The 25,209-nt window shown below is 44.3% G+C and overlaps 1 protein-coding gene across 4 annotated transcripts in view; it reads left to right on the top strand.

Moving 5' to 3' along the window:
• The window catches only part of LOC132589971 (cholesterol 24-hydroxylase-like), a 28,197-nt gene extending 6,504 nt beyond the window's left edge, over positions 1 to 21,693 (top strand). Inside the window, exons 5-15 of one of the 4 annotated variants that reach the window (XM_060262775.1) lie at positions 815 to 901; positions 5,047 to 5,185; positions 6,437 to 6,547; positions 8,115 to 8,271; positions 9,575 to 9,637; positions 11,355 to 11,427; positions 12,240 to 12,324; positions 14,318 to 14,428; positions 18,228 to 18,316; positions 18,722 to 18,788; positions 20,451 to 21,693. In XM_060262775.1, coding sequence (XP_060118758.1) covers positions 815 to 901; positions 5,047 to 5,185; positions 6,437 to 6,547; positions 8,115 to 8,271; positions 9,575 to 9,637; positions 11,355 to 11,427; positions 12,240 to 12,324; positions 14,318 to 14,428; positions 18,228 to 18,316; positions 18,722 to 18,788; positions 20,451 to 20,609 — 1,141 coding nt within the window. In that variant the 3' untranslated portion in view covers positions 20,610 to 21,693. The remainder of the gene's footprint in view (positions 1 to 814; positions 902 to 5,046; positions 5,186 to 6,436; positions 6,548 to 8,114; positions 8,272 to 9,574; positions 9,638 to 11,354; positions 11,428 to 12,239; positions 12,325 to 14,317; positions 14,429 to 18,227; positions 18,317 to 18,721; positions 18,789 to 20,450) is intronic. The other 3 variants (XM_060262777.1, XM_060262776.1, XM_060262778.1) reach the window with 3 other exon arrangements.
• Positions 21,694 to 25,209: the final 3,516 nt, after the last annotated feature.

Here is a 25,209-nt window from a genome sequence, read left to right as displayed (position 1 = left end):
AAATACTAAACCGGGCCAACCCTGCTTAACTTCTGAGATTTGATGAGATCAGGCTAGCTTGGGTCATCCAGTTCAGGGCCGTGCTTGTGTTAATCTTTCATTAAATGACATTCATCTGATTTCATTGGGCATGCTTTCCAAAGAAAATCACAGTTGAAAACAAGCAACCAAGAGGTATAGGGTTCCTAGCCAGGCTGTATTGAATGCGCTAAACAAAATGCCTGGGAAAGAAATAAAATTTTCACCTGGCACTTGAATTTTTTTTTTTAAATGATGCCATATCTCCTTTAAAATTAATAAAATTTAATTTTAAAAACTTGATGCCAGGCAAATGCCATACAGTTCTACATTTGAGGCACCAACAAACAGAAGGACCTGTCTCTGGTCATTACCCATAATCCTTCCAAAAGTGAGACATACATGGCCTCTGTTACACTTCTTGGGGCTAAGACTTTACAGAATGATAATGCATGTGTCAATAGCTTGTTGTTTCTATACTGATAATTTATTATTTTATAGTTGTAAGCCACCTTGAGCAGGATTCTGAAGAAGGGAGCATAGAAATCTCAGAAAGGAATACATGAATGAATAAAATTTGCTTCCGATCTGTAGTTTACAAACTCATTTGGCCATCATTCTAAATCACTTGCCTCATGGCAAGCTATGGTTAGAGGAAACAAAGAAATGAAGAAAGAAACTAGCATGCAAGCAAGAAGGAGTGAGTTTGAGATCTGTTCCTGGTCATGCACACCATTGTTTAGAGGATCTGAAGATGCTGTCTTTACTGATACTATATTTTTCTATACTTTTTTAGATTTTTAGGGAATGGCTTGGTAACAGATCGTGACTATAACCACTGGCACAAGCAGCGGAAAATCATGGATCCAGCTTTCAGCCGAAGGCAAGACAAAATACTTGCTTGAAATAGGCTATAATTTTCTTCTTCCTTTTCCTCAATTTCCTTCTGAATTGGTAAATTTACATTGCTCTTCTGTTTTCTTAGAGTTAGTTTCTATTCAGTTCCATGAGATTTACTGGAAATTATATTGTCCAGGATCTGATCTTGAACTGTGGCATTAGAGAGTGCAGCTGGGAAAATCATTAGAAAATGCTGATTTGCACCTCTGAATATAGTACTGATAGCAGCATAGATAAACAGGAAGCCAAAGGGATACAGAGGTAGGACTGTATGGTTCCATTACCATGATGGGGAGATCACAGATCTCAGATTGATGGATCCCAGATATCTCATGGGAAGTGGAAGAAGAAATGTATTTATTAATTACTTGATTTATGCTCTGCCTTTTCCCTAGGGTTGCCAAGTCCAATTCAAGAAATATCTGGGGACTTTGGGGGTAGAGCCAGGAGACATTGGGGGTGGAGCCAGGAGCAAGACTGTGACAAGTATAACTGAATTCCAAAGGGAGTTCTGGCTACCACATTTAAAGGGACCGCACACCTTCTAAATGCCTTCCCTCCATGGGAAATAATGGATATGGGCACCTTCTTTTGGAGCTCATAGAATTGGACCCCCTGGTCCAATTCTTTTGAAACATGGACAGTATTTTGGGGAGAGGCACTGGATGTTATGTTGAAAATTTGGTGCCTCCGTCTCAAAAAACAGTTTCCCTCCCCAGCCCCAGATACCCATGGATCAATTTTCCATTATACCCTATGGGAATTGGTCTCCGTAGGAAACAATGGAGTGCCCAATAGACATTCCCCCCCTGCTTTCTGATAACTCTGATGTGGGGGGAGGGCCTCTAAATGGGGGGATCCCCTGCCCCCACCTGCGGATTGGCAACACTAATTTGACGTGTAGCCATTTAGCCATCTTGTAGATATCATGACTTACAGTATTTTAGCACCTATTTTAAATAATTTATTATGTAACTGATTATATTTAAAACTGTTTACATTGTTTTATTTGAATCATGGAATTCCATGTCTGTGAGCCGTCCTGAGCCCGCCTTTGGCGGGGGAGGGCGGGATACAAAAATAAATTTATTATTATTATTATTATTATTATTATTATTATTATTATTATTATTACCTCCATTTTATCCTCTCAACAACCTTGTGAAGTAGGGCTGCCAAGCCCCCGGGTCTGGGCGGGGGTTCCCCCACTTGGGAGGTTCGCAACCCACCGGCCCACATTGGGCCGGCAGGGGGAACCTCCCCCTACGTCGCCAGCATAGGGGCCTACATCTCCCAGTGAAGAAAATAAGTCTGTATGGAGATTATCAGCCTAAATGGCAAGTGAAGAAACTAAATCTGTGTGGAAGTCGGGAAGTTAAGCTTTGGGGAACATACTGGCCTGAGTGGCGAGTGAGAAAATAAGCCTGTGTCACTAGGTCTATTTAAGGAGCTATTATGTTTGTTAATCATACAGAAACCATTACGCTGCTTTGCTTCTAAATAAACTCTGTACATGTTTAAGAAAAAATGTTTATTTTAGAGTAAAAGATCACCTTTTACCTTAGAGCTATTCCCATGAGATGTATGTTCTGTCAATCTACTCTTCTGTCTGTCTGTTCTGCCAGTCTGCTCTTTACAACTAAGCCATCTTGTTCTTGGGTTTAACTAAGAATTCGGTGGCAGTGAAAATAAGAAAGGCAGTATAACATACATCACCTCAGAACACTACAGAGATTTTACATATGGCAATCTCACTGTCTTCCCTCCTTCACACACAGGAATTTCCCTTCTGTCTTCTTTCTTGCTTTATATTTGTCTATGGCTGTCCGACCCAGTCACTTTTTATATATATCACACACGCATGTGCACGTAATATATACTGTACTGTGTTATGTTGCTGTTTTAACTGTATTTTATTGGTTTTACTGTATTATATTTGCTTAGTTTATCTGTATGTAATCCGCCCTGAACCCGCGGAGTATAAATTAACCAAAATAAAATAAATAAATAGATAGATAGATATATTTTATAAGTTGATCCAGCCCAGGGAACTGAGGGAAGAGACAAAAATCATCTTCTTAGATTATGCTTTTGAAATGGCACACAAGAGGCTTTTGAAAGCTCAAAAATAAAATGTTTTTACTTGGAAGAGAAAAGGTCAGGTGAATCAGGTGTAGGATGTATGAGGTGAACAGATAATAAAACTGAGGTAACTTTGTATTCATACAAACACCAGATAATTTGTTGCCAACAAATAAGTGTTCTGCTATTCAGCATCTTTAAAGTTTTGAGGAGAGAGGCTTTCTTTTCAGAGTTTCACCAGCACGTAAAATTTAAAAAGCAGAACCTTACAACAAAGTTTCAAAAATCCTCCTTTATACACAGACCAGGGATTACTCCTTTTTTCTAAAAGCTATTTCCTTAACTTGTCTTTACTGGAAGCTGTTTCCCTGTTTTGGCTTGAATGAGAATCCTCTTTTATCCACTCACTCTCACAGCCTCCTTCCCAGTCTACAGTCAGTGCTTAACTGCTCTTCTTCAACTGTCAGTTCCCAACTGTCATTCCTTAACTGATTTTCTCAACAGAATTCCATTTGAACAACCTGTCACTCAAAACTTATCAGATTCTGTTAGGCATTAACCTTTGACAGTCCATCACAGGGTCAAATATAGAAAGAGAAAAAAGGTTACAGTGTGTCTTCCCAATTTAGCTATTAAGTGTGGTATGTAGATGTCTCTAATGTTAAGAAAATAAGAGAAGCTGTGTTGGATCAGGCCAGTGGCCCATCCAGTCCAACACTCTGTGTCACACAGTGGCCAAAAAACCCAAGTGCCAACAAGAGGTCCACCAGTGGGGCTAGAAGCCCTTCCACTGTGATCCCCAAGCAGAAGAATACAGAGCATCACTGCCCCAGACAGAGAGTTCCAACAATAAGCTGTGGCTAATAGTCACTGATGGACCTCTGCTCCATACGCTTATCCATTCCCTTCTTGAAGCTGTCTATGCTTGTAGCCGCCACCACCTCCTGTGGCAGTGGATTCCACATGTTAGTCACCCTTTGGGTGAAGAGGTACTTCCTTTTATCAGTTCGAACCCGACTGCTCAGCAATTTTATTGAATGCCCACGAGTTCTTGTATTATGAGAAAGAGAGAAAAGTACTTCTTTCTCTACCTTCTCTGTCCCACGCATAATCTTGTAAACCTCTATCATGTCACTCCGCAGTTGATGTTTCTCCAAGCTGAAGAGCCCCAAGCATTTTAACCTTTCTTCAAAAGCGGAGCTGAACTTCCGTGATATCCTGCTACTCAGACTTCTTTTATCCTATTCCAGTTCCAATGGCCAGAGATGAGTGGTGCTGAAACAAAAAGTGTGGTTGTCACCATCATGGCTCATTTTTGCCTTGAGATGCTAGGAGGAATATCCCGATCATGGGAAGGAGCTTCCAGTGGAGGTTATAAAACCCACTTCCTTGCAGGTTTTTGAGATTAACTGTGCATCTATTTATTTTATTTTATTTATTTATTCAATTTTTAGCCCACCCTTTCCATAGAACAGGCTCAGGGCGGGTTGCATCATAAAAACAACAGTAAAAAACAATAAAAGACCAATTTAAAATATATAAAATCAAAAACTACAGAGTGACAATAGAGACTAAAATGGCAGGTTCTGCCTCACAGACATGGCCTATTGTCCAGGTCCAGCAGATCTTATAGCACTGGGATGGAACGAAGGGGAGAGGCTGATAACAAGTGACATCCACTGCCTCAGCTGAAAGCCTGGCAAAAGAGCTGTTTTCTATCCAAGATGATACTGTAGGAACAGAATGTATGATGTGATAACTAGAATAGATAGGGGGAAATGAAAAGGGGAGGGGAGCCCTGCTGCTGAGACAACCCCTGATTTTAAAAAAGGAAACGTCTCCTTCTGTGTAAATCTCCAGGCTCTCTCAGAGTCAACTGGAAACCTGTTCTGAGGGACAGTGCCTTGTAGGGACACCTCCCCACTTAAATTATTGTGCCTCTACATGATAGCATACACTGGATACACCATGTTTTTGCACAGAAGGCAATCTTGTCTCACCACAAAGCTTCTTCCTCAGCAGTCATTTTTTTTTTAAATTGTCCAGTTACCTGATTGGCTTGATGGAAACCTTCAATGACAAAGCAGAGGAACTTATGAAGGTGTTGGAAGAGAAAGCTGATGGAGAGACAGAAGTAGATATGATGAACCTGCTGAGACGGGTGACTCTTGACATCATTGCAAAGGTATTAAGTGAGTGAATTATTGCTCATGTCAAGCAATTTTGCTCATACTAAGCAAAATTGTTGGTCCATTTGTGGCTCAATGGCAGGTGGAGGAGGAGGATATTGGATTTATACCCCACCGTTCACTACCCAAAGGAGTCTCAGAGCAGCTTACAATCTCCTTTCCCTTCCCCTCCCCACAACTCCCTGTGAGGTAGGTGGGGCTGAGAGTTCTGACAGAAACTGCTCTTGAGGAAACAGTCTCTGACAGAGTTATGACTGACCCAAGATCACTCCAGTAGTTGCATGTGGAGGAGTGGGGAATCAAACCCGGTTCTCCCAGATAAGACACTGCGGTCTTAACTGTTACACCAAACTGTTTGAGAGTGCCTGTTTGGGATGCAAAGGCCTCAGGTTCAGTTTCATGATGAAAGAATTGCCATGGGGATACTGTTAAGAGTAGGGTAGTCAGGGACATTGGCTCAGGAATTTGAGCTATGTCCCAGACATGGTGCTAATGGGCAGTCCATGGTACCGGCTGACCCCTTACCTGGTGCCACCAAATATTTTTAGAAAGTGGATGGGGCCAGATGAGGCTTTTGCCCAGCAGATCTTCTGATTGACTGTGCAGATTTTTAAAAAGTTTCTTCAGTAACAGCTGCCACCACAACACAAGAATCTTCACTACGTTAATGTGTGTGTAAGCCAGAAAAATATTTTAAAATAATATGTTCATTTAAAAAGACATTCTGTTAAACAGAGCTTCTACCTGAAGTATTGAAGAGTTATTAGAGTTAATACATAACCTCACTCCTTGACATTTTGCTTCTGCTTCCTGTGGCAGCCATTTTGTACTTGATTCCACTTTCTGAGGCAGCCATTTTGAGGTTGCACCCACCACCTTTCCAATGGTGCCTGCAGGCTTTAAAAGTTTGGGGACCCCTCCACTACATATTAGTGGATGATAGGGAAGCTTGGAAAGACTGGGAAGCTGTGCTTGAGAAAGCGCAAACCCTAATAACTGTAAGCCATTTGAAGGCCCCCTTCTGGAAAATGGTGTTCGCAGGCTTTCGTCCATAATAATAAGGACTAACTTCGGTCTGTCCATTTGTCTGTGGAATTTTAAATTTGCATGATTTGCTTCACTGTTTTGCATGATACAGAATTCTCACAGATGATGAAATAGAACAATCCCAGCAATGAGATACCTATAAATCCGCTCTCCAGCTACCAAAGGTGTTTGACTAATCTTGTTTTTCTCAATATAATTAGGTGGCATTTGGCTTGGAACTGAACACCCTCAACGATGACCTGGCACCTTTTCCACATGCTATGTCTCTGATCTCACAAGGAATGACTGAGTCGCGCAAACCTTTTTTCAAGGTGAATGAAGTCTCCCCCCCACACACCTTTATGAATTCTTTCCCTGTGCAACCCCTCCCCCTGGTTAGCCAAGAAAAAAAAGACAGATGAATGGAGGGGTCAGTTTTAATCACTGTACAGTGAAACCCCTCCCCACATACACCATAGCCCTAGTTCAAATTGAGGTCCTGTGTTGTTACTCCTAAAACAACACAAAGTACTGAGGAAAGCCAGTCATTCTAGTTTGTCCATTAGTCTGAGCTGCTTGTGCCCTTATCTGGGTTTGATTCCCCACTCTTCCACTTGCACCTGCTGGAATGGCCTTGGGTTAGCCATAGCTCTGGTTGTCCTTGAAAGGGCAGCTGCTGTGAGAGCCCTCTCAGCCCCTCCTACCTCACAGGGTGTCTGTAGTGGGGGAGGATGATAAAGGAGATTGTGAGCTGCTCTGAGATTTGGTGTGGAGGGCGGGATATAAATCCAATATCTTCTTCTTTTGTATGTCTGCTTGCTTCAGGCCACAAACCCATGCCAACAGGGATGTTGACCCAGCGTTCTGTGACATCACATCCCTCTTGAGAGGGAAGCCCCTGACAACACATGCTCTGGATTTTTAAATTGTATGTTGGACTGGAACTAGTCCCACGCCTGTTTTCAGGCTGACGGATGCAAAATTGATAAGTGGTCTGCAACAACAGGTTTATTTTAAATCACAAGGTCCTTCCCCAGGCTTGTAATCTGAAATCAAGTAATTGCAAGGGTAGAAATGTGTGGTGCATGTAGGAAAAAGTAAATCCCAGAAGTAGGAGACTGTGGAACAAGTTGAGGGAATTAAGACCAGGAAGGTCTGAGAACATGTCTTGCAGGAATCCCTTATTAGATTGTCCGAACTTTAGAAAAACAGGAGTGCATATTCATGATCTCCTGACAACTAAGGAATAACCTGTTAAAAAACCCAAGATGGGTAGCCATGTGTCTGTGTGTAGCAGTAGAAAAGAGCACCTCAAAGCCTAACAAAATATGTGGTGGGGTAGGAGTTTTTGTTAGTCACTGCTCACTTCAGATTCATGAAAGCTTCTTTTAAAAGGTAAAGGTAGTCCCTTGTGCAAGCACCAGTCATTTCCAACTCTGGAGTGACGTCACTTTCACAATGTTCTCATGGCAGACTTTTTTACAGGGTGGTTTGCCATTGCCTTCCCAGTCATCTACACTTTACCCCCAGCAAGCTGGGTACTCATTTTACTGACCTCGGAAGGATGGAAGGCTGAGTCAACCTTGAGCTGGCTACCTGAACCCAGCTTCCCCCTGGATCGAACTCAGGTCGTGAGCACAGCTTGGACTGCAGTACTGCAGCTTACCACTAGCCACATATTTTGTTAGATGCTACTGGACTCTTGCTCTTTTTAACCTGTAAAGTAATTTTACATTCCTTGCTTAAGAACAAAAGCAGTTTGCAGGATCAGACCACAGCCAGCCCACCTTCTGCATCTCCCTGTCTTGATGGGAAGTATATGGCTTACAACACACCCTCTGTCATGCCGTGTTTTGCTGTATGCTTCTGTGCTCATGGTAACACCTGTTATCTGTTTAGTACATCCCAAGAAACAGAAAAGTGGTGAAAGAGATTCAAGAAAATGTGCAACTGTTACGTCGTACTGGGAAGGACTGTATCGAGCGGAGGTGCAAGGCTATTCAGAATGGAGAGGAGACCCCCCTGGATATTCTCACGCAGATCTTGAAGAATGCAGGTAGGAAAGCCCTTGTGTGTGTGGAGGTGGGGGGGGACATTGTTCAGTGTCTTCATATGAGAAAGCGTGGAGGAACTAGGGAAAATCCTGCTGTCATGGAAAAGAGGAGTGCAGGAACCCTTTCTTGCAGTCTCATTTCCATTCTGTTCATTTGGGAAGAGAGAGAAACTGGTTTCCCGGTTGCACCAAGAAAGAGAGACAGTTCTTCCAAAAAAACCCTCTTATTTATTTAACTTGAATCCCATTGTAAATTCATTAAAACATATAAGAATCACACCTCATTAATCAAAATTGAATATTTAAACATTGTGCGCAGTAAGTTTATAAAAGGATATACCCCAGTCACTCTGTCAAGTCCCATATCACATGGAGGTTGGCCAGAATAACAACAAACAAGAATACATTCACATGTTAAGTACCTTTCTCCATCCATAGGAGCCAGTGTAACTGCCAGTCAGCTCTAGTGATGAACATCTGACATATAGTAACGTACACGACGGAGCTCAACCCTTTCTCCCTATCTCTGTGGGTCAGAAAGGCCAAGGAAAGTCAGGGTGATCCAGAGAGTCAAAGGAGCTAGTTTCTGATATAGTGTCTATTTAGTATTTGATAGCATATAAACATTCCAAAATGCAAAAGTCATGTGAGGCTGAAAGACAGTGTTATGGTATCAGGGAGGTCACATCAATTATAGTGTTCTAAAACCTCCTGGGAAACAGAACCAAAGTTTCAACCATATTAATATAGAAAATGAAATAACACTGGGTTGGCATGGGCAGATGACTGAGACTCAATCCAGCCCTAATTTTGCAACACCTCCTAGTTAACAGCAGCTTAGTAACATCCTTCTGAGTTTGCTTTCTTCTTTGGACACAGGGATTTAAGGCCTGGGTGTGCTTGTGACAGAGGCCCTTGGGCATGAGCCCAAGGGGAAGAACCTAAGGGCTCTTGTCCTTCGACTCTTAGCCTGAGGGTCGGAGCCTAAAGATGGGCAGAAGATCAGCTTGTAGATGGTGAAGACCCACCTAGTAATCAGAAACTTCCCTTCCCATTCTAGCTAACTGCATGATTGAAATTCCTCAGGCAGCATCTTCTAGATGGCACTGAGGGAGAATCTTGGACTTAAATGGCTTTGTTGGAACCATGGCTCCCCCCTCCATCTCTGTTTTGTAGACTTTGTTGTCACTCACTTCTCTTCTGTAGGCATTTACTTGGCTCCAGACCAGAGCCATATTGTATTTTTGCCCCCTTGTACCTTTGGCGAAGAGTGTCAACCTTTGCCCTTTGTTTTCTGCCTCAACAGCGCAAGAGGGGGATTGCGATTATGAGAGCATGCTGGACAACTTTGTCACCTTCTTCTTTGCCGGTTTGTGGAGCTGCTGCCCTTCTTTTAACACACAAACATACTGATCTACTAAAGACAATCTGCACGTTAGAATCAAGCTTCCAAGAGCCAGTTTGGTGTAGTGGTTAAGTATACGGACTCTTATCTGGGAGAACCGGGTTTGATTCCCCACTCCTCCACTTGCACCTGCTGGAACTTCCTTGGGTCAGCCATAGCTCTGGCAGAGTTGTCCTTGAAGGGGCAGCTTCTGTGAGAACTCTCTCAGCCCCACCTACCTTACAAGGTGTCTGTTGTGGGAGAAGAAGATAAAGGAGATTGTAAGCTGCTCTGAGACTCTATTTCAGAGAGAAGGGCAGGGTATAAATCCACTTCTTCTATCCAAACGGATTCTGATCAGCGTTGGCATTCACATCAGGGAATTAATCTGGGTCAATGAATTGGCCAAATTTATATTAGTAAATGAACGATCAGCTATAAGTGGCTAAATTTCCTGCCAAATAAATGAGAATTGGGCTTAAATTGCAGGAATAATCTCTAGACTGAAGATCAGTTCAAAATGCTATGTCCTGTGCCACCTGATAGGACAAATAGCCCAAGGATGCTGGTGAAGCTCACGCTCTGTGTGATGGCTGGAGGCTACTGTGTTCTATTTGAAAGAAACTTGGTTGAGACACTAATTGAGAAAGGAAGGAGCTCTTGAGGAAGACAGGAAACTGCTTATATTCAAATAGCAGATCGGGTTTAGGGATCCTTCTCACCTTTTTGGAAGTTTGTCTCTTGTTCAAGAGAAGTCCCATTGGCTAGTGGAAGAAAGAGCAAAGCACTCTCTATGGGACTATATTTGTAGAACACCTGGGTTTGAACTGAAAAGGTTTTTCACCGTTCATGGACAGTAATTTTATCAATATTGTCTTCGTGTTCTACATTGTCATATACTTACATATATGTTTGTTGTGAATTGCATGGTCTGTTCATTGTTTTTGTCTAGCTTAGAGACCATGGTGCCTTGTGTTTTGTCATTCAGGGCTCAGGCAATTGGCTGTGCAGTGACAACTTGTGCCCACCCTGCCTATGGTTCAGGCAGTTGGCTGTGTGCCAGTGGCCGCTCACATGCACCCAATATAGGGCTTGGGCAACCAGTTTCTAGAAGCAGCTGCTATCTGCCTCACGCAAGAGGAGGGGTTGCCCCTTGCTTGGTCCCAGAGATGCAGGATGGAAGGGGTAGCCATGTTTCTGGGGACTGTCCTGCGTTTTTTGCCCCAGAATCACACCTAGATGCCCTCCCATTCAGCCACTTACTGATAGGAAGTCAAGAGTTTTATTAGCTGAGGGAAGGATCAGATAAAAGGAATTTCTCACACAACTGAAGTCTAGCCTAGCTAGCTTGCTGTGAGCTAGCCATCCATCCATCCATCCATCCATCCACCCACCCATATGTTTAAATGTTGGTCATTGCTTTGGAAGTATTGTAACTTGGATTTCTTTGCACTGAAGAAATGGGTATGTCCAGTTTCTTGTTTTGTTTCCTTCCACATTCCCAGGGCTCTTTTTCTAGCAGGAGTTCCTCTGCATATTAGGCCATGCCCCCTGATGTAGCCAATCCTCCTGGAGCTTACAGTAGGCCCTGTAAGAAGAGCCCTCTAAGCTCTTGGAGGATTGGCTACATCAGGGGGGCATTGCCTAATATGCAGAGGAACTCCTGCACATTCCCCACCTCATTCGACTTCCTGTCATGCAGGTCACGACACCACTGCAAGTCAGTTGGCTTTCTCAATCATGGAGCTGGGCCGGCAACCAGAAGTAATGGCGAAGTAGGTAAATTGGACCATTGACATACCCCATTCTTTTTAAGGTTTCTGATTCAGGGGAGTGGTGTAGCCTGTTCATTTTTGGTACCTCTTCTTCCTCCTCCTCTTCCTCCTTCTCCTTGGCAGTACTTCACAATGCCATTCCAAGCAGAATCTTTAGTCCATTGAAGTCTGTGACGTTAGGAGGTCTGTGACGTTGCTCTTGTTTAGGATATCACCACGAGTTGAGAATTTATTGAAAGGATAATGTAACTGAGATGTGTTTAATGAAATAAAAGACAGTTACGGATTGCTTTTATTTATTCTCTTGGAACATCAGTATAGTTGGATCTTTACGGCTCTTGCATGATAATTAATTTTAGCAGTATCTATTTTATTCTGGAACTACATTGACACCATGTTATGATAAGACATTCATTGCTGTGTTAAATTTAAGTGCAAAGAACTTAGAGCAGTTCCTCAGTGGAATAGGCTTCCTCGGGAGGTGGTGGGCTATCCTTCCTTGGAGGTTTTTAAACAGAGGCTAGATGGCCATCTGACAGCAATGAAGATCCTGTGAATTTAGGGGGAGGTATTTGTGAGTTTCCTGCATTGTGCAGGGGGTTGGACTAGATTATCCTGGAGGTCCCTTCCAACTCTATGATTCTACATAGTGTTGCTTTGTGACCACTGAGTAAAGAGACTGAATAAAAGAAATCATGGTGGGAAAATGTGGCCCTTGCAGGGTAATCCTTATCTTTTCAAATACAGAGGTATATGTTTTAGCTTAAAATCAGTAGGTAATTGACTAAAATTTTCCTGTCTGTGCTTGTTAGACTTCTGGCTGAAGTGGATGCGGTTGTTGGTGTAAAGAGAGATATTAGTTATGAAGATCTGGGGAACCTCCAGTACTTATCGCAGGTACTACTTAATACAGGTGAAGCTGCAAATTGAGACCCCAGGCAGTTCAAAGCTGTCCTAGATCCTTTACTGTGCTGTAAGACCACAAGGAGCCAGTGTGGTAGAGTGGTTATGGGTGGGAATAGGGCCTGGGAAGCTTTCATGCATATACACAGTTCTTCAAATACATTGAAACAGATTTCCTCATACCTTAGAGTCAAGATGCTGGGTGATATGTATAGTTGAGATTGAATTAAAGTTGTTGGTAAGATCTGTGAATAGCAGCAGATGATAATATAACACAGTAGTATCTTCTGTTACTCAAAATGCTGGGTGTGCAGTGTTGAGTTCTGTATTACTCTGATTCTACCACTCTGTGGCAGTAGAATGTTTCATCCAATCACTGCTAGAGTTTTCACCACCCACCATCTCACAAGGATCACTACACTGGCATTATACACACACTATGCTCTTGGTCTCATTTATATATTGTACATAATTTAAACATTGTTAGTCATTTGTTGCATATAACTCATGCATCTTCTCTTAAAACCTTGTTTTCAAGGAATGTTATTTGAACCAAGAGAACATGAAACCCTTTAAAGCAGTACAATCTTGTTCAGATCTCTTGTTCCATGGCTGTTCATTGTACATCTCTATTAGATATCCTCCCCTCCTTCCCCAGGCCCGCAAATTTTCCCTACTTTTACCATTTTTTGCTTTTGAGCAAATGAGTGGGATTTGTTTATCTCTTCTGCTTCCATTAAGCAAGAAAGAAATATTGGTCAAAACCAAAGCTTTTGGGACTGTGCTGCAGATAAGACACATTTTGCCCGTGTTCAGATGTCACAGTAACTGGCATTAAGCCAGTTGGCTGCGGAGCTTATGCACACACCTTGCTCGTCGTTCCTTCTCCTCTCATATTTTGTGCAGAGAATCGCAGTGAGAAACCAACTCTGGTTGCCCAGGACAAACAAATGCATGTGCGTAGTTTAATCGGAGTTATATTTTTTTCCTGCACAAACTAGGATTCTAAACCAAAATTCAATGCACACTTCAAATCCCAGTTTGTGGGATGGAAACTAAGTCCAGGTAACTCAGGATTCTGCAGTAATACATCATGATGGATGAAGTCACGGAGGCAACTAGCCATGGTAAGCAGTAGGAATCTTTGTATTCAGAGGCAGTAAACCTCTGAAGAAGGTAAACCTCTGAATGGAGCCCCGTGACACAGAGTGGTAAGCTGCAATACTGCAGTCCAAGCTCTGCTCACAACCTGAGTTTGATCCTGGTGGAAGATGGGTTCAGGTAGCCAGCTGAAGGTTGACTCAGGCTTTCATCCTTCCAAGGTTGGTAAAATGAGTACCCGGCTTGCTGGGGGTAAAATGTAGATAACTGGGGAAGGCAATGGCAAACCATCCTGTTAAAAAGTCTGCTGTGAAAACATCGTGATGCAATGTCACCCCAGAGTTGGAAATGACTGCTGCTTTCACAGGGGACCTCTGAAGACCAGCACTAGGAGTCTGCATCAGGGGAGGGTCTTGGCCACTACATCGTGTTTGTTGGCCCCCAGGGCTACTGTTCTGGCTGCTGTGTGAGCAGGGCTAGATACTGATCCGGCAAGGCTCTGCTTTTGTTATGTGTTAATTTCTAATAAGAGTTCTCTATGTGAGAAGGGAAGGCATAAAGTATGTGCAGAAGCCCCACATCAAATCAGATACTGTTTACTATTGGTTAGAAGTGATGTCTGTATACAGACTTCAGTCTGGTCATGCAATACAGCTTCTTGTGGGCAACTACCTTTCACTGTAGTATTGACCGTATTAGAATGGTCACAACTGTGACAGCAAGCTAAAGGTGAAAAATTTGCTGAACATCCCCCAGTAAACCAACCCATGATTTCAAGCAAGGCATTCCAGATACAGGTCCATTCCTATTACCTGTCATGTGATATGCTGAAGGAAGGGGTGGCTCCTCTGTGTACCCTGAGATGCATCCGTGTTCCCTCTCTTAGGTCCTCAAAGAAGTCCTGCGATTGTACCCACCAGTTCCAGGCACCATACGCTGGACAGGAAAGGAAGGCGTCGTAGAAGGGGTCAGAATTCCAGCAAAAACCACTGTAATTGTGAGTCTTTTGAATGGATTGTTATCTGTGATTGTCTACAAGATAGGCTGCCAGAAGGTATGCTGTTGTCAGGGCTGGCTTGCCCACTTGGCAAACTAGGTGGTTGCCTAGGGTGCCGGGAAGGGGGACGACATATTGGGCTCCCTGTCATGAGCCCTGACAAGGAGGAGCTGGAAGGGTTAACAGACCTGGAAGAGTTGCCAGCCAATTCCTCAGCTGAACAAACAGCAGCTGGCCCATCAATCACTCTCCAGACAGCAGTGTCAGCTGTTGACGATCAATCTCCTCCAAGCTCTCATAAGAACATAAGAGAAGCCATGTTGGATCAGGCCAACAGCCCATCAAGTCCAACACTCTGTGTCACACAGTGGCAAAAAATTTTATATACACACATACACTGTGGCTAATAGCCACTGATGGACCTGTGCTCCATATTTTTATCTAAACCCCTCTTGAAGGTGGCTATACTTGTGGCCGCTCTCCTCCTCCCATCTCAAGAGTTCGAAGCAGGCTCCGGAAAGAACTTTCAGAGTGAAGACATGAGGCACGCCAAGGCTTCAGATCTCTCAGCCCTGAGTTTTAGCCGAGTCACTGCCACCCAGGGAGCAGGCTGATTGAGACTCCCATATAGCTCCCACCCAGGATCTGGTAACCTTGTGGAAGCAACAAGTCTATTTTCTGGCTTGCATCCACCCTCCTTCCTGATCCTGACCTGCTTGATTTCCTTGGCACCCTGACCTTTTGGCTTTTGGACACTGACTTCTGATTCCGGTTTGTGCTTCTGCATTGGTGACTTGGCTCCTGCTTGCCTTCCTGGACTTTGACCTTGGACTGGCTTTGGACTCCTGCCTGCCTGCACCCTGAGAATGTGACACTCCTGCCCACGACAACCGCCTAGTTTGCCTGCCTGCCTCTCCCCCTGCTGCGCCTCCCTCCGCCATTGCCCACCTTCCCTCCCTGGTGCTGCAGTGCAGCTGCACTCCATTGCACCCCCCCTCAGAACGCACTGTGCTGAGGCTGGGCCCTACCAGCTTCTATGTGGCCAGCACGCCATCTGATGCTTTGAAGCCCGTGTGGGAGAAGACTTCGCTCCCCCTCACTTCCGGTTCCAGGAAGGAGGGGGGAGAAGCCTTCTCCCGTGTGGGCTTCAAAGCATCAGATGACGTGCCAGCTGCATTGAAGCCGGTAGGGCCCAGCCTCGGCGTGGCACAGCTTGGTGCGTTCTGAGGGGGGGGGGTGATGGAGTGCGGCTGCATTGCAGTGCCAGGGAGAGAGAAAAGGCAGGCGGCAGCATGGGGAGCCAAGCCTCATCGCACAGGGGGGTGATGGAACTCAGTGCCACATTGCAGCGGTGCTGGGGCCAGGGGTGTGGTGGGCAGGAAGCCTGCCTAGGGCGCTATGTACCCTCAGGCTGGCACTGGTTGTTGTGAAACTACTGTGGCCCTGCAGGACTGAAGCAAGGGGTGCATTTCAGGCAATCGCATATAGCTGCTGCCCCCTGCTACCTCTCTTGAGTCTCCAGCGTTCATTTTAAAAAGTGAAGTTCCTGAAGAAAATGTGCAGTATTTTACAAATTGAATAAGGCGTGTGGTGGAAGGTGCTGTCAAGTCAGAGCTAACTAATGACAATTAGTATTCCTTCTAAACAGAGTGTGAGCTAGCTCACAGTTGTTTAGCCTCCAGCTCACACATTTTTGTCTTAGCAAAAATGGCCCCAGAGCAATATAATTTATGCAGTAGCTCACAGCTTTGAATGCCAGTAGCTCATGAAGAATTTTTGCTTATAAGACTCCACAGCTTAGAGTGAGCATTGATGGCAACCCCATAGGGTTTTCAAAGTGTTCAAAGGCTATTTGCAAAGAAAACCAGTTTGGTGTAGTGGTTAAGAGCGTGGACTCTTATCTGGGAGTACCAGATTTGATTCCCCACTCTTCCACTTGCAGCTGCTGGAATGGCCTTGGGTCAGCCACAGCTCTTGCAGAACTGTCCTTGAAAGGGCAGCTTTTGGGAGAGCTCTCTCAGCCCCCTCACTTCACAGGGTGTCTTTTGTGAGGGAGAAAGATAAAGGAGATTGCAAGCTGCTGAGACTCTGAGATTCGGAGTGGACGCCGGGATAAAAATCCAATATCATCATCATTGCCAACATCTGTGTAGTGACTCTGGACTTCTTCAATGGTCTCCCATGCAAGTGCTAACCAGGGCTGACCCTGTTTAGCTTTCAGGATGTGATGAGATTGGGCTAGCCTGGGCCATCCACATCAGTGCAAATAAGATATAGCTGTATGATTTTTCTCTATAATACCACTTTAATTTCTGTCCCCACCATTTTCTTCAATCTCCATCCCCACTGAAAGAAGTCTTAGCTTTTCTATTTGCAAAAGATTTCAGGCTTAGGTTTCCTGATTTTATGTTATTATTTCTTCAGAGGGTTGCCAGCTTCAGGTTGGAAAATACCTGGAGATTTTGGGGAGGGGAGGGACTCCAGTGGGGTATAATGCCACAGAGTCTATGTTCCAGGTGAACTGATCTCTCTGTTGCCTAGAGACCAGTTGTGATAGCGGGAAATCATCAGCCACTACCTGGAGGTTGGCAGCCCTATTCCATTAACTGTTTAGGCTGCTGTTATTACTTTGACTAGTAAGTTTGCAGAGTGTGTTTTTTTAATGCTTGTGTTCCTATGGCACCGTTGAACAAAGTCTGTGATCAGCCTTGAATATGGGCCTACGTAGGCATCCACGGCTTAAAATACAGTTCAGTTTAGATAAATGAATTAAGCAACCTTTCAGTATATCAGCTTCATTTAACATTTTTGTGGTTTCAGATAGACTTATTGTAGCCCTCCAGCCAGGTCTCAAGTCTTGTGGGATCTCTTTCAAGGTCTCCAGACAGCATATTGAAATTTCAGCGCCACCAAATACCTCACACACTTTTGGGGTTCTTCTAATGTTTTTGTGCATGTCTGTAATGACTGCCCATGTAAATCAGAGATGGGAGACACCATCATCTCAACTATTTACATTTTATACAGAGCTAATTTCCTTTTTAAAAAATAATTGCTATGGTAGCTACCAAACCCTTTAAATCCACATGATTGTAACTTCATATGCTAAGAGATGTCTTGTGCTGTGGTACAGTAACTAGTAGTCTGCTAAAGTATTATCATGAATACTGCTGTTCAGTAGGTCCCACTTCATGACATCATCAGCCGCTAACCCATGAGGCTTCAAACTCAGAATTCTGGGAAACAGGCAACTATACTCCACCCTCTGTGTACTGTTGTGTCTTCTCATCAAAAAACGTCTGACTATTGGCCTGATCTGCAAACACCCTTTTTTAGATCAAATATGTAAGTTTTCTCAAATAACTTAGTTCAGGAATGTCAATTTCCAGCAGAACCCAGAATCCCCATGAGATGGGCCTTCTGAGATCTCAAAGCCACTTCCTCTCTTTCCAGCTGATTCTGTTTGATGGGCCTCATGGCCATCATGGAACTGCTTCCCAAGGCAGTGTTCTCTTTCAAGCATTCTTTTTAAAAAGGATTAACTTTTTTACATGTCCCAAAAAGTATGCATGACTTTAAAAACCTGAATGAACTAATAACACATAGAATAAATGATACAAAATAAGGCACATTTATTTTTGTATTGTACCCAAGACACAGTACCTTGCGGAAACTGGGCAGCCTAAATGCTGAATTAGTGTCTGTTCATTGGAATAACATGGCAAGATAAGTATTTGTCTGCTGCTGAAGATGACTGTTGTATTTGTATCCTGTTTAAATGTGTATCTTCTTTTGGCAGTTCAACACATATATCATGGGACGCATGGAAAGGTTTTTCAAGGACCCACTGATTTTCGATCCTGACCGATTTGGCAAAGATCAACCCAAGTGAGTCTGTGTTCAACATTCTTTGTTTCAACATAATGGATGTATTACAATCCCTGACCTGATTGACCCGATCTCATCAGTGAAGTACTTACTATGCTTACAATGATGTCTTAGGTGGAAGTGCTTTCCGGGATAATAATTCCAGTGGGATCTCTGTGTTAGTCTTTTGCAGCAAAATTAAACAATGGCATCTTGAAAATAAGCAACATTCCTTCCAGCATAAGCTTTTGTGAATCAGAGCTTGCTTCATACATCGGATAAAACACCTTCTGACTCAACAAAAACTGGCGCTGGGATAAATGTTTAGTGTTGCTGAGATCCTGTTTAATTTCTGAAGAATAGGTATATCTCATTTGGACAAAACCATATAAATGCTTGATTGCTCTTGCTGAATTTATTTTTCAGGCCCTACTATTCCTATTTCCCATTTTCCTTGGGGCCTCGTTCCTGCATTGGGCAGATATTTTCACAGGTAAGTTGGTCACCATTGCAGTGTCCTTTATTCATTTTTCTCTGTTCCTTCAATAGGGCAGTTACTGTGGTGTTTTCCCCCCAGTTTCAGCTATTTTTTAGGGTATTCTATTTCTGTCAGTAGCACAGTAAGGATTTTAAAAAGGTTATTGTGTTTAAAAAATTATACATTTGAAGTATATATTTTTTCCAGATAACACAAGAAAGAACAAATTTGCATTCATTTTTTCAGGGTGTATGATTCCTAACCATGTACCATTGCGGGTGCCCAAATTTTTTTGAGCCTGCGGACGGACACCTTTGCAGTTCTGACACAGTGTGGTGGGCACAATCACACAGTGGCTCCCACAGGAGGCAGGCCCAACCACAAAACGTCAAGGAGGGAGGGTATGCACAACTCTCATAGGTGGCTTAGGCTTAGGCTGAGTGGGCTGAAGCTGAACCCGGCGAAGACAGAGGTCCTTTGCTTAGGTCGCTGCGGCCCGGGAAGGGAACTCCCCCTGCCAGTTTTTGACGGCGCTCCATTAACAGCGTCGGGCAGGGTTAAGAGCCTGGGGGTGCTGTTGGAGCCTTCATTGACGATGGAGGCTCAGATAGCAGCCACTGCCAAGTCCGCTTTTTTTCATCTTAGGCGGGCGAGGCAGTTGGCCCCCTTCCTGGAACGTGACGACCTGGCAACAGTGATCCATGCTACGGTCACCTCGAGGCTGGACTACTGTAATGCCCTCTACATGGGGCTACCCCTGTGCCGAACCCGGAAACTGCAGTTGGTGCAGAACGCTGCTGCCCGGCTGTTATTAGGGCTCCCAAGATGGGAGCACATTCGACCGGGGCTCCAGGGTCTGCACTGGCTGCCAGTAATATTCCGAGTCCGGTACAAGGTGTTGGTTATGACCTTTAAAGCCCTATATGGCCTAGGACCTGCCTACCTTAGGGACCGTCTCTTCCCACATGTTCCCCAGAGAGTACTACGTTCAGGTTCACAAAACCTGTTGGTAGTCCCCGGGCCAAAGGAGGCCCGCCTAAAATCCACCAGGGACCGGGCCTATTCAATAACGGCACCTTATTGGTGGAACCAGCTGCCGGAGGAGGTGCGGGCCCTGCGGGATCTAGGGCAATTCCGCAGGGCCTGTAAGACAGTCCTCTTCCGGCAGGCCTATGATATTAACTGACAATGTAAAATATCCTGGATGAAAAATGTATCTATAGGCCGCCGGTTTTTATTCTATCTTGTTTTTACTAAATTATGATTTAATGGTATTTTAATTGTTTAAACTGAAATTGTTTTAATTATTGTGTTGTAAGCCGCCCTGAGACACCTGGGTGAGAAGGGCGGGGTATAAATCTTAATATAAATAAATAAAAATAGTCAATCTTCAGCATGTCCGGCAGAAACTCTGTTCAACATGATGCCTTTTAAAATGAAAATGCTGCCATAAAATAATGGCCTATCTGGCCCTGTCTGCTTTATGAAACTACTTGGTGGGTGGCAGAAGATAGGTGTGGTGGCACCCAAGGGCATCCCATTGAGGACTTCTGTATGACGACTTTTAAATGTACATAATTTTGTCCCATGCAATGCACAAGTAGATCCAGGGTTTCTGTTCCTTGCCCTCCTGTGTCAAAAACTGCTCACTGTGCCGGTTTGGTTTGTTTGTTCCAGATGGAGGCTAAAGTGGTGATGGCCAAATTTCTGCAGAGGTTTGAATTCCAGCTGGTGCCCCCACAGAGCTTTAAAGTTATGGACACGGGGACCTTCAGACCTTTAGATGGCCTGGTCTGCAGATTGAGACCACGCAACCCTCTCGCTTTTGAAGATTAGGCAGAACAACCTCCGTTTGGTTGTGGAATTGCTACTGGACCGTGGTGAAATGCATTTCATAGAGGAATCAGGATTGAAACTTCTCATTCTGGAGTTTGACCAAGGATTTTACCGTCTGCCATATGCTTTAAATTTTAAGGTGTACTGCAGTGTCGTCTCAAGCAGTCTTTTGGCATACTAAAAGTCAGTGGGCTTAAAAGGGTGTAACTCTGCTCAGGATTGTCCTGCAGGGTGGAAAGGGTTGACGTCACTGGAAAGAATCAACAAAGTGGGTCCCAAGTGATTCTGCAAAACTGCGTGTTGCTGAAAGACAGCTCTGATTTGTTGTTCAGACCTGACTTTTCATTTAGCCCTGTGTTAGAATAATCACAGATGAGAGCCTGCAAGGACCTTTTCCCACTATTTCCTCTTTCCCTTTCCTGACCGCCCTATGGCTTCTCCACTTTTCCTGCTTCCTTCTCTCCTTCTAAGTTTGCTAATCTCTTGGAATCACAGTGGGTCACCTTCTGTCTTCTCATGCAGCCTCTAGGACTGCATTTACAAAGGCCAGGCACAAAACTTTTTTCCTCCTAGAGGGTTTCTTTCCCTCAGTTCCTTTTTTGCTGCCATTCCTTTGCTGCCAGTTCCTTTCTACTGCATTTGTCATTATTGTGGCTGGAAGAAGACTCCTTTTTGTCCATCGAGGGCTCGTTTTGCTCTCCTTTGGGAGTCCATTTCAAGAGGGTACAAGCTCCATCTACCTGCCTGAGCTCTTCCTGTTTGTTGGGCTTGTCGTCCCTCGTCATGGCATCCAAGACACTGTTTGAGAAATGTGGAACAAAAACTATGCACAACGACAAGCTTGAATTCTGCCTTCTGTGCTCAGGAGAAGCCCACAATGCATCCTAATTATCATGGATGTCAACAGGGCAGGCTTGGCAGGATTCGATACTCAGTTTACACAGCAAATGCATCCTAAACTTGTTCAATTTTCCAGCGCTTTACCCCTAGGAGTTGGTCAGATAAGGCTTCTTGGCTATAAGCTGCACCTTGGGAGAAGGCTTTGTCCTCCTCGGTTCCTTCAAAGTGACTCCAAGTTTGGGCCCTATTACCTTGGGTCTGCTTCCCTCAGCTCCACCTGCCTACCCCCATTCCAGTTCCCCATTGGCCTGTTCAGTTCCTGCGGACCCAACTATCAGAACAGCTCTGATCCCTCTAAAAAGAGCCTCTTCAGTCACTCCAAAGGAAGAATCTAGGTGCCTGCATTCGCCTGCTGCAAGGTCCAGTCACATTTGGAACCTCCTGAGAAGAGACATAAAGAATCAAAGCATAAGGAGAAGGTGGCCCAGACAAACCCGATCTCCTGCAGAGTGGTTAGCAGTGGTTAGTACTCGGATGGGAGACTCTCCTTGAAATATCTAGTCAAGAGGGAGGGGCAGGCTTATTCAGCCACCTCCCTGAATATCTTCCACTCTCGCAGTAAGGGTCAGTCACCTGAGGTCGACATGACTTCCAGGTGCAGACATACACACACAAAAAATACAAAAAAAAAAAGCATAAAGAGAAGACTGAGTCTCTATACCAAAATTGGGACGTGTCCAGTTCTCTAAGGGTCCAAATTCCAGAGGCTGATCCCTGGAGCAATTTTGGGTTGGGAAAAGAGTGTGGTAAGAAGGGAGAGGGCTGTGGTTCAGTGGAAGAGCCTCTGTTTTGCATGCAGAAGGTCCCAGGTTTAATCCCTGGCATCTCCACTTTAAAAGGAGCCTGGCATGAAGTGATGTGAAAGAACTCTGCCTGTGATGTGAAAGAAAACTGTTGCCAGTCTAAGTAGACAATACTGACCTTGATGGACTGATGGTTTGGATTCATTACAAGGCAGCATTTTGCGTGTTCATGTGTGAAATCTGCAAGCCCTTTCTTCCCCCCCCCCCGCCCCTCCCACAGCTGCCTTTATGTCTTGAGAATAATTTGTTGGGAATTCCCGAACCCAATTTGTTAAAATATGTAACCTCTACTTTGTCCTCTGTTGAGGGGGGTTAATGGGTTTTTGACTGGATTTTATATGCTTTTAATCTTGAAATCATAAACTGCCTTGAGCCGCAAGGGTAAATTCAAGTGTAGATATTTAATTTATAAATAAATACAGAATTAAGTTCTACATTGAGCTGTAGCCCATGTTCAGTTGCACCTAGCTTGGCTTTTCTTCTGCATCCCTGCCTACACCCCTGCCGCTTCAGTGCCTGCAGAATACTTGTCAGTCAAGAAGATTTTTGCCAGCAGGAGTTGGCACTTGGAAGCAATTGTGTCCACTCCCTGAGAGAGAGATTCAGAGATTCAAAACCTTTGATTGCATAATAAAAAATAAATAGAATACAAACAGAATCTAAGATGAAAGAAAGTAATTAAGACAATGTCACCGAGAAACAATACATAAAAACAGAACTGATCAAATATTCATTGCCTTTGTCCAAATATAATACCTCTTAGTGTAGTGGTTAAATGTGCGGACTCTTATCTGGAAGGACCGGGTTTGAGTCCCCACTCCTCCACCTGCACCTGCTAGAATGGCCTTGGGTTAACCATAGCTATCGCAGGAGTTGTCCTTGAAAGGTCAGCTGCAGTGAGAGCCCTCTCAGCCCCACCCACCTCACAGGGTGTCTCTTGTGGGGGAGGAAGATAAAGGAGATTGTGAGCCACTCTGAGTCTGATTCTAGACAGAAGAGTGGGGTATAGAATCATAGAGTTGGAAGGGACCTCCAGGGTCATCTATTCCACCATGCAGGAAACTCACAAATATCTACCCCAAATCTGCAGTCTTCTTATACAATATTCCTTATACAACCTTCCTTGGAGGTTTTGAAACAGGCCAGATGATCATCTGACAGCAACAAAAATCCTGTGAATTTGGAAAGGTCCCCTGTGCAAGCACCAGCCATTTCCGACTCTGGGGTGACGTTGCTTTCACTGTGTTTTCATGGCAGACATTTTATGGGGTGGTTTGCCATTGCCTTCCCCAGTCCTTTACACTTTCCCTTCGGCAAGCTGGGTACTCATTTTACCAACCTTGGAAGGATGGAAGGCTGAGTCAACCTTGGACCGGCTACCTGAATCCAACTTCCGCCGGAATCGAACTCAGGTCGTGAGCAGATTGTTCAGACCACAGTACTGCAGTATTGCTGCTTTTACCACTCTACGCCATGGGGGTTACAATTTAGGGGGAGGTATTTGTGAGTTTCCTGCATTGTGCAAGGGGCTGGACTAGACTCTGGAGGTCCTTTCCAACTCTATGATTCTAATACAGCCACTAATGCAGTCAGACTGGGGAATTTATTGGCAAGTAAATACTGGGTAAGAGCCCCGTGGTGCAAAGTGGTAAAGCTGCAGTACTGCAGTCGGAGCCCTCTGCTCACAACCTGAGTTCGATCCCAGCGGAAGCTGGTTCAGGTAGCCGGCTCCAGGTTGACTCAGCCTTCCATCCTTACGAGGTCGGTAAAATTGGTACCCAGCTTGCTGGGGGAGAAAGTGTAGATGACTGGAGAAGGCAATGGCAAACCACCCTGTAAAAAGTCTGCCATGAAAGCAACATCACCCCAGAGTCGAAAATGACTGGTGCTTGCACAGGGGACTACCTTTTTTAAATACTGGGTAATTCTTTCCAGAGGGCCAGAGAGGTTATAAATAACAGGATCAAGAAGTTGCTGGCAACTCCTACAGAATATAGGACAATGGAGAAAAATATGGGTAAGTGAATTCGGTTCCAATAAGCAATATTTACATGATCTATTCTCAAAAGGAATATTCTGGCATCTGCCAGAAAGAACAGTTGATGGGAAAATATCTGCATGAGATCTTCCAAAAAGTGGCCAAGGCTTCACTAGTATTAACAGCCATGCCAACAGGAAACTCATGAAAGGCCACCGGGAAGTTATGCACAACTTTGTTATGTTACAACTTGAAACCTTTTTGTTTAAAATTTCTTGGAAGGAGTGAATCAGTATTCATGGTGCTATGCACTCACTGGTTCCATCCCACCAATGGCCCCATGTGAAGAAGTTGCTTAACTGCAAATTCTGGTCAATGAATGACTGAGCCTTAAACAGAGTTCCATAGTTCTTTGCTAGTTGACTTCAATAGATTTATACATTGTAATCTGTTAAGGATTGCAATGCAGTGTACCAATGACCTTTCGTATGATCTTAATCCAGTGCCTCTCAATAAGATCCTTGACTAAAACAAAAACAAAAAAACCAGGAAGCCATCTAGAGCTTTTAGCCGCCAGGAGTAGAACATTTAAACTGTTCTTGCAAACCGGAGAGCCGATTTGGTGTAGTGGTTAAGTGTGCGGACTCTTATCTGGGAGAACCAGGTTTGATTCCCCACTCTTCCACTTGCACCTGCTGGCATGGCCTTGGGTCAGCCATGGCTCTGGCAGAGGTTGTCCTTGAAAGGGCAGCTGCTGTGAGAGCCCTCTCCAGCCCCACCCACCTCACAGGGTGTCTGTTGTGGGGGAGGAAGGTAAAGGAGATTGTGAGCCGCTCTGAGACTCTTCAGAGTAGAGGGCGGGATATAAATCCAATATCTTCTTGCAAAGGGGGACTGGCTGTTGGGTTCCCTGATGATT

Source organism: Heteronotia binoei, chromosome 21 (genome assembly GCF_032191835.1).
Source record: "Heteronotia binoei isolate CCM8104 ecotype False Entrance Well chromosome 21, APGP_CSIRO_Hbin_v1, whole genome shotgun sequence".
Lineage (NCBI taxonomy): Eukaryota > Metazoa > Chordata > Lepidosauria > Squamata > Gekkonidae > Heteronotia > Heteronotia binoei.
Note: the sequence above shows the minus strand (reverse complement) of the source record. Positions and strands in the feature narration are given on the sequence as shown.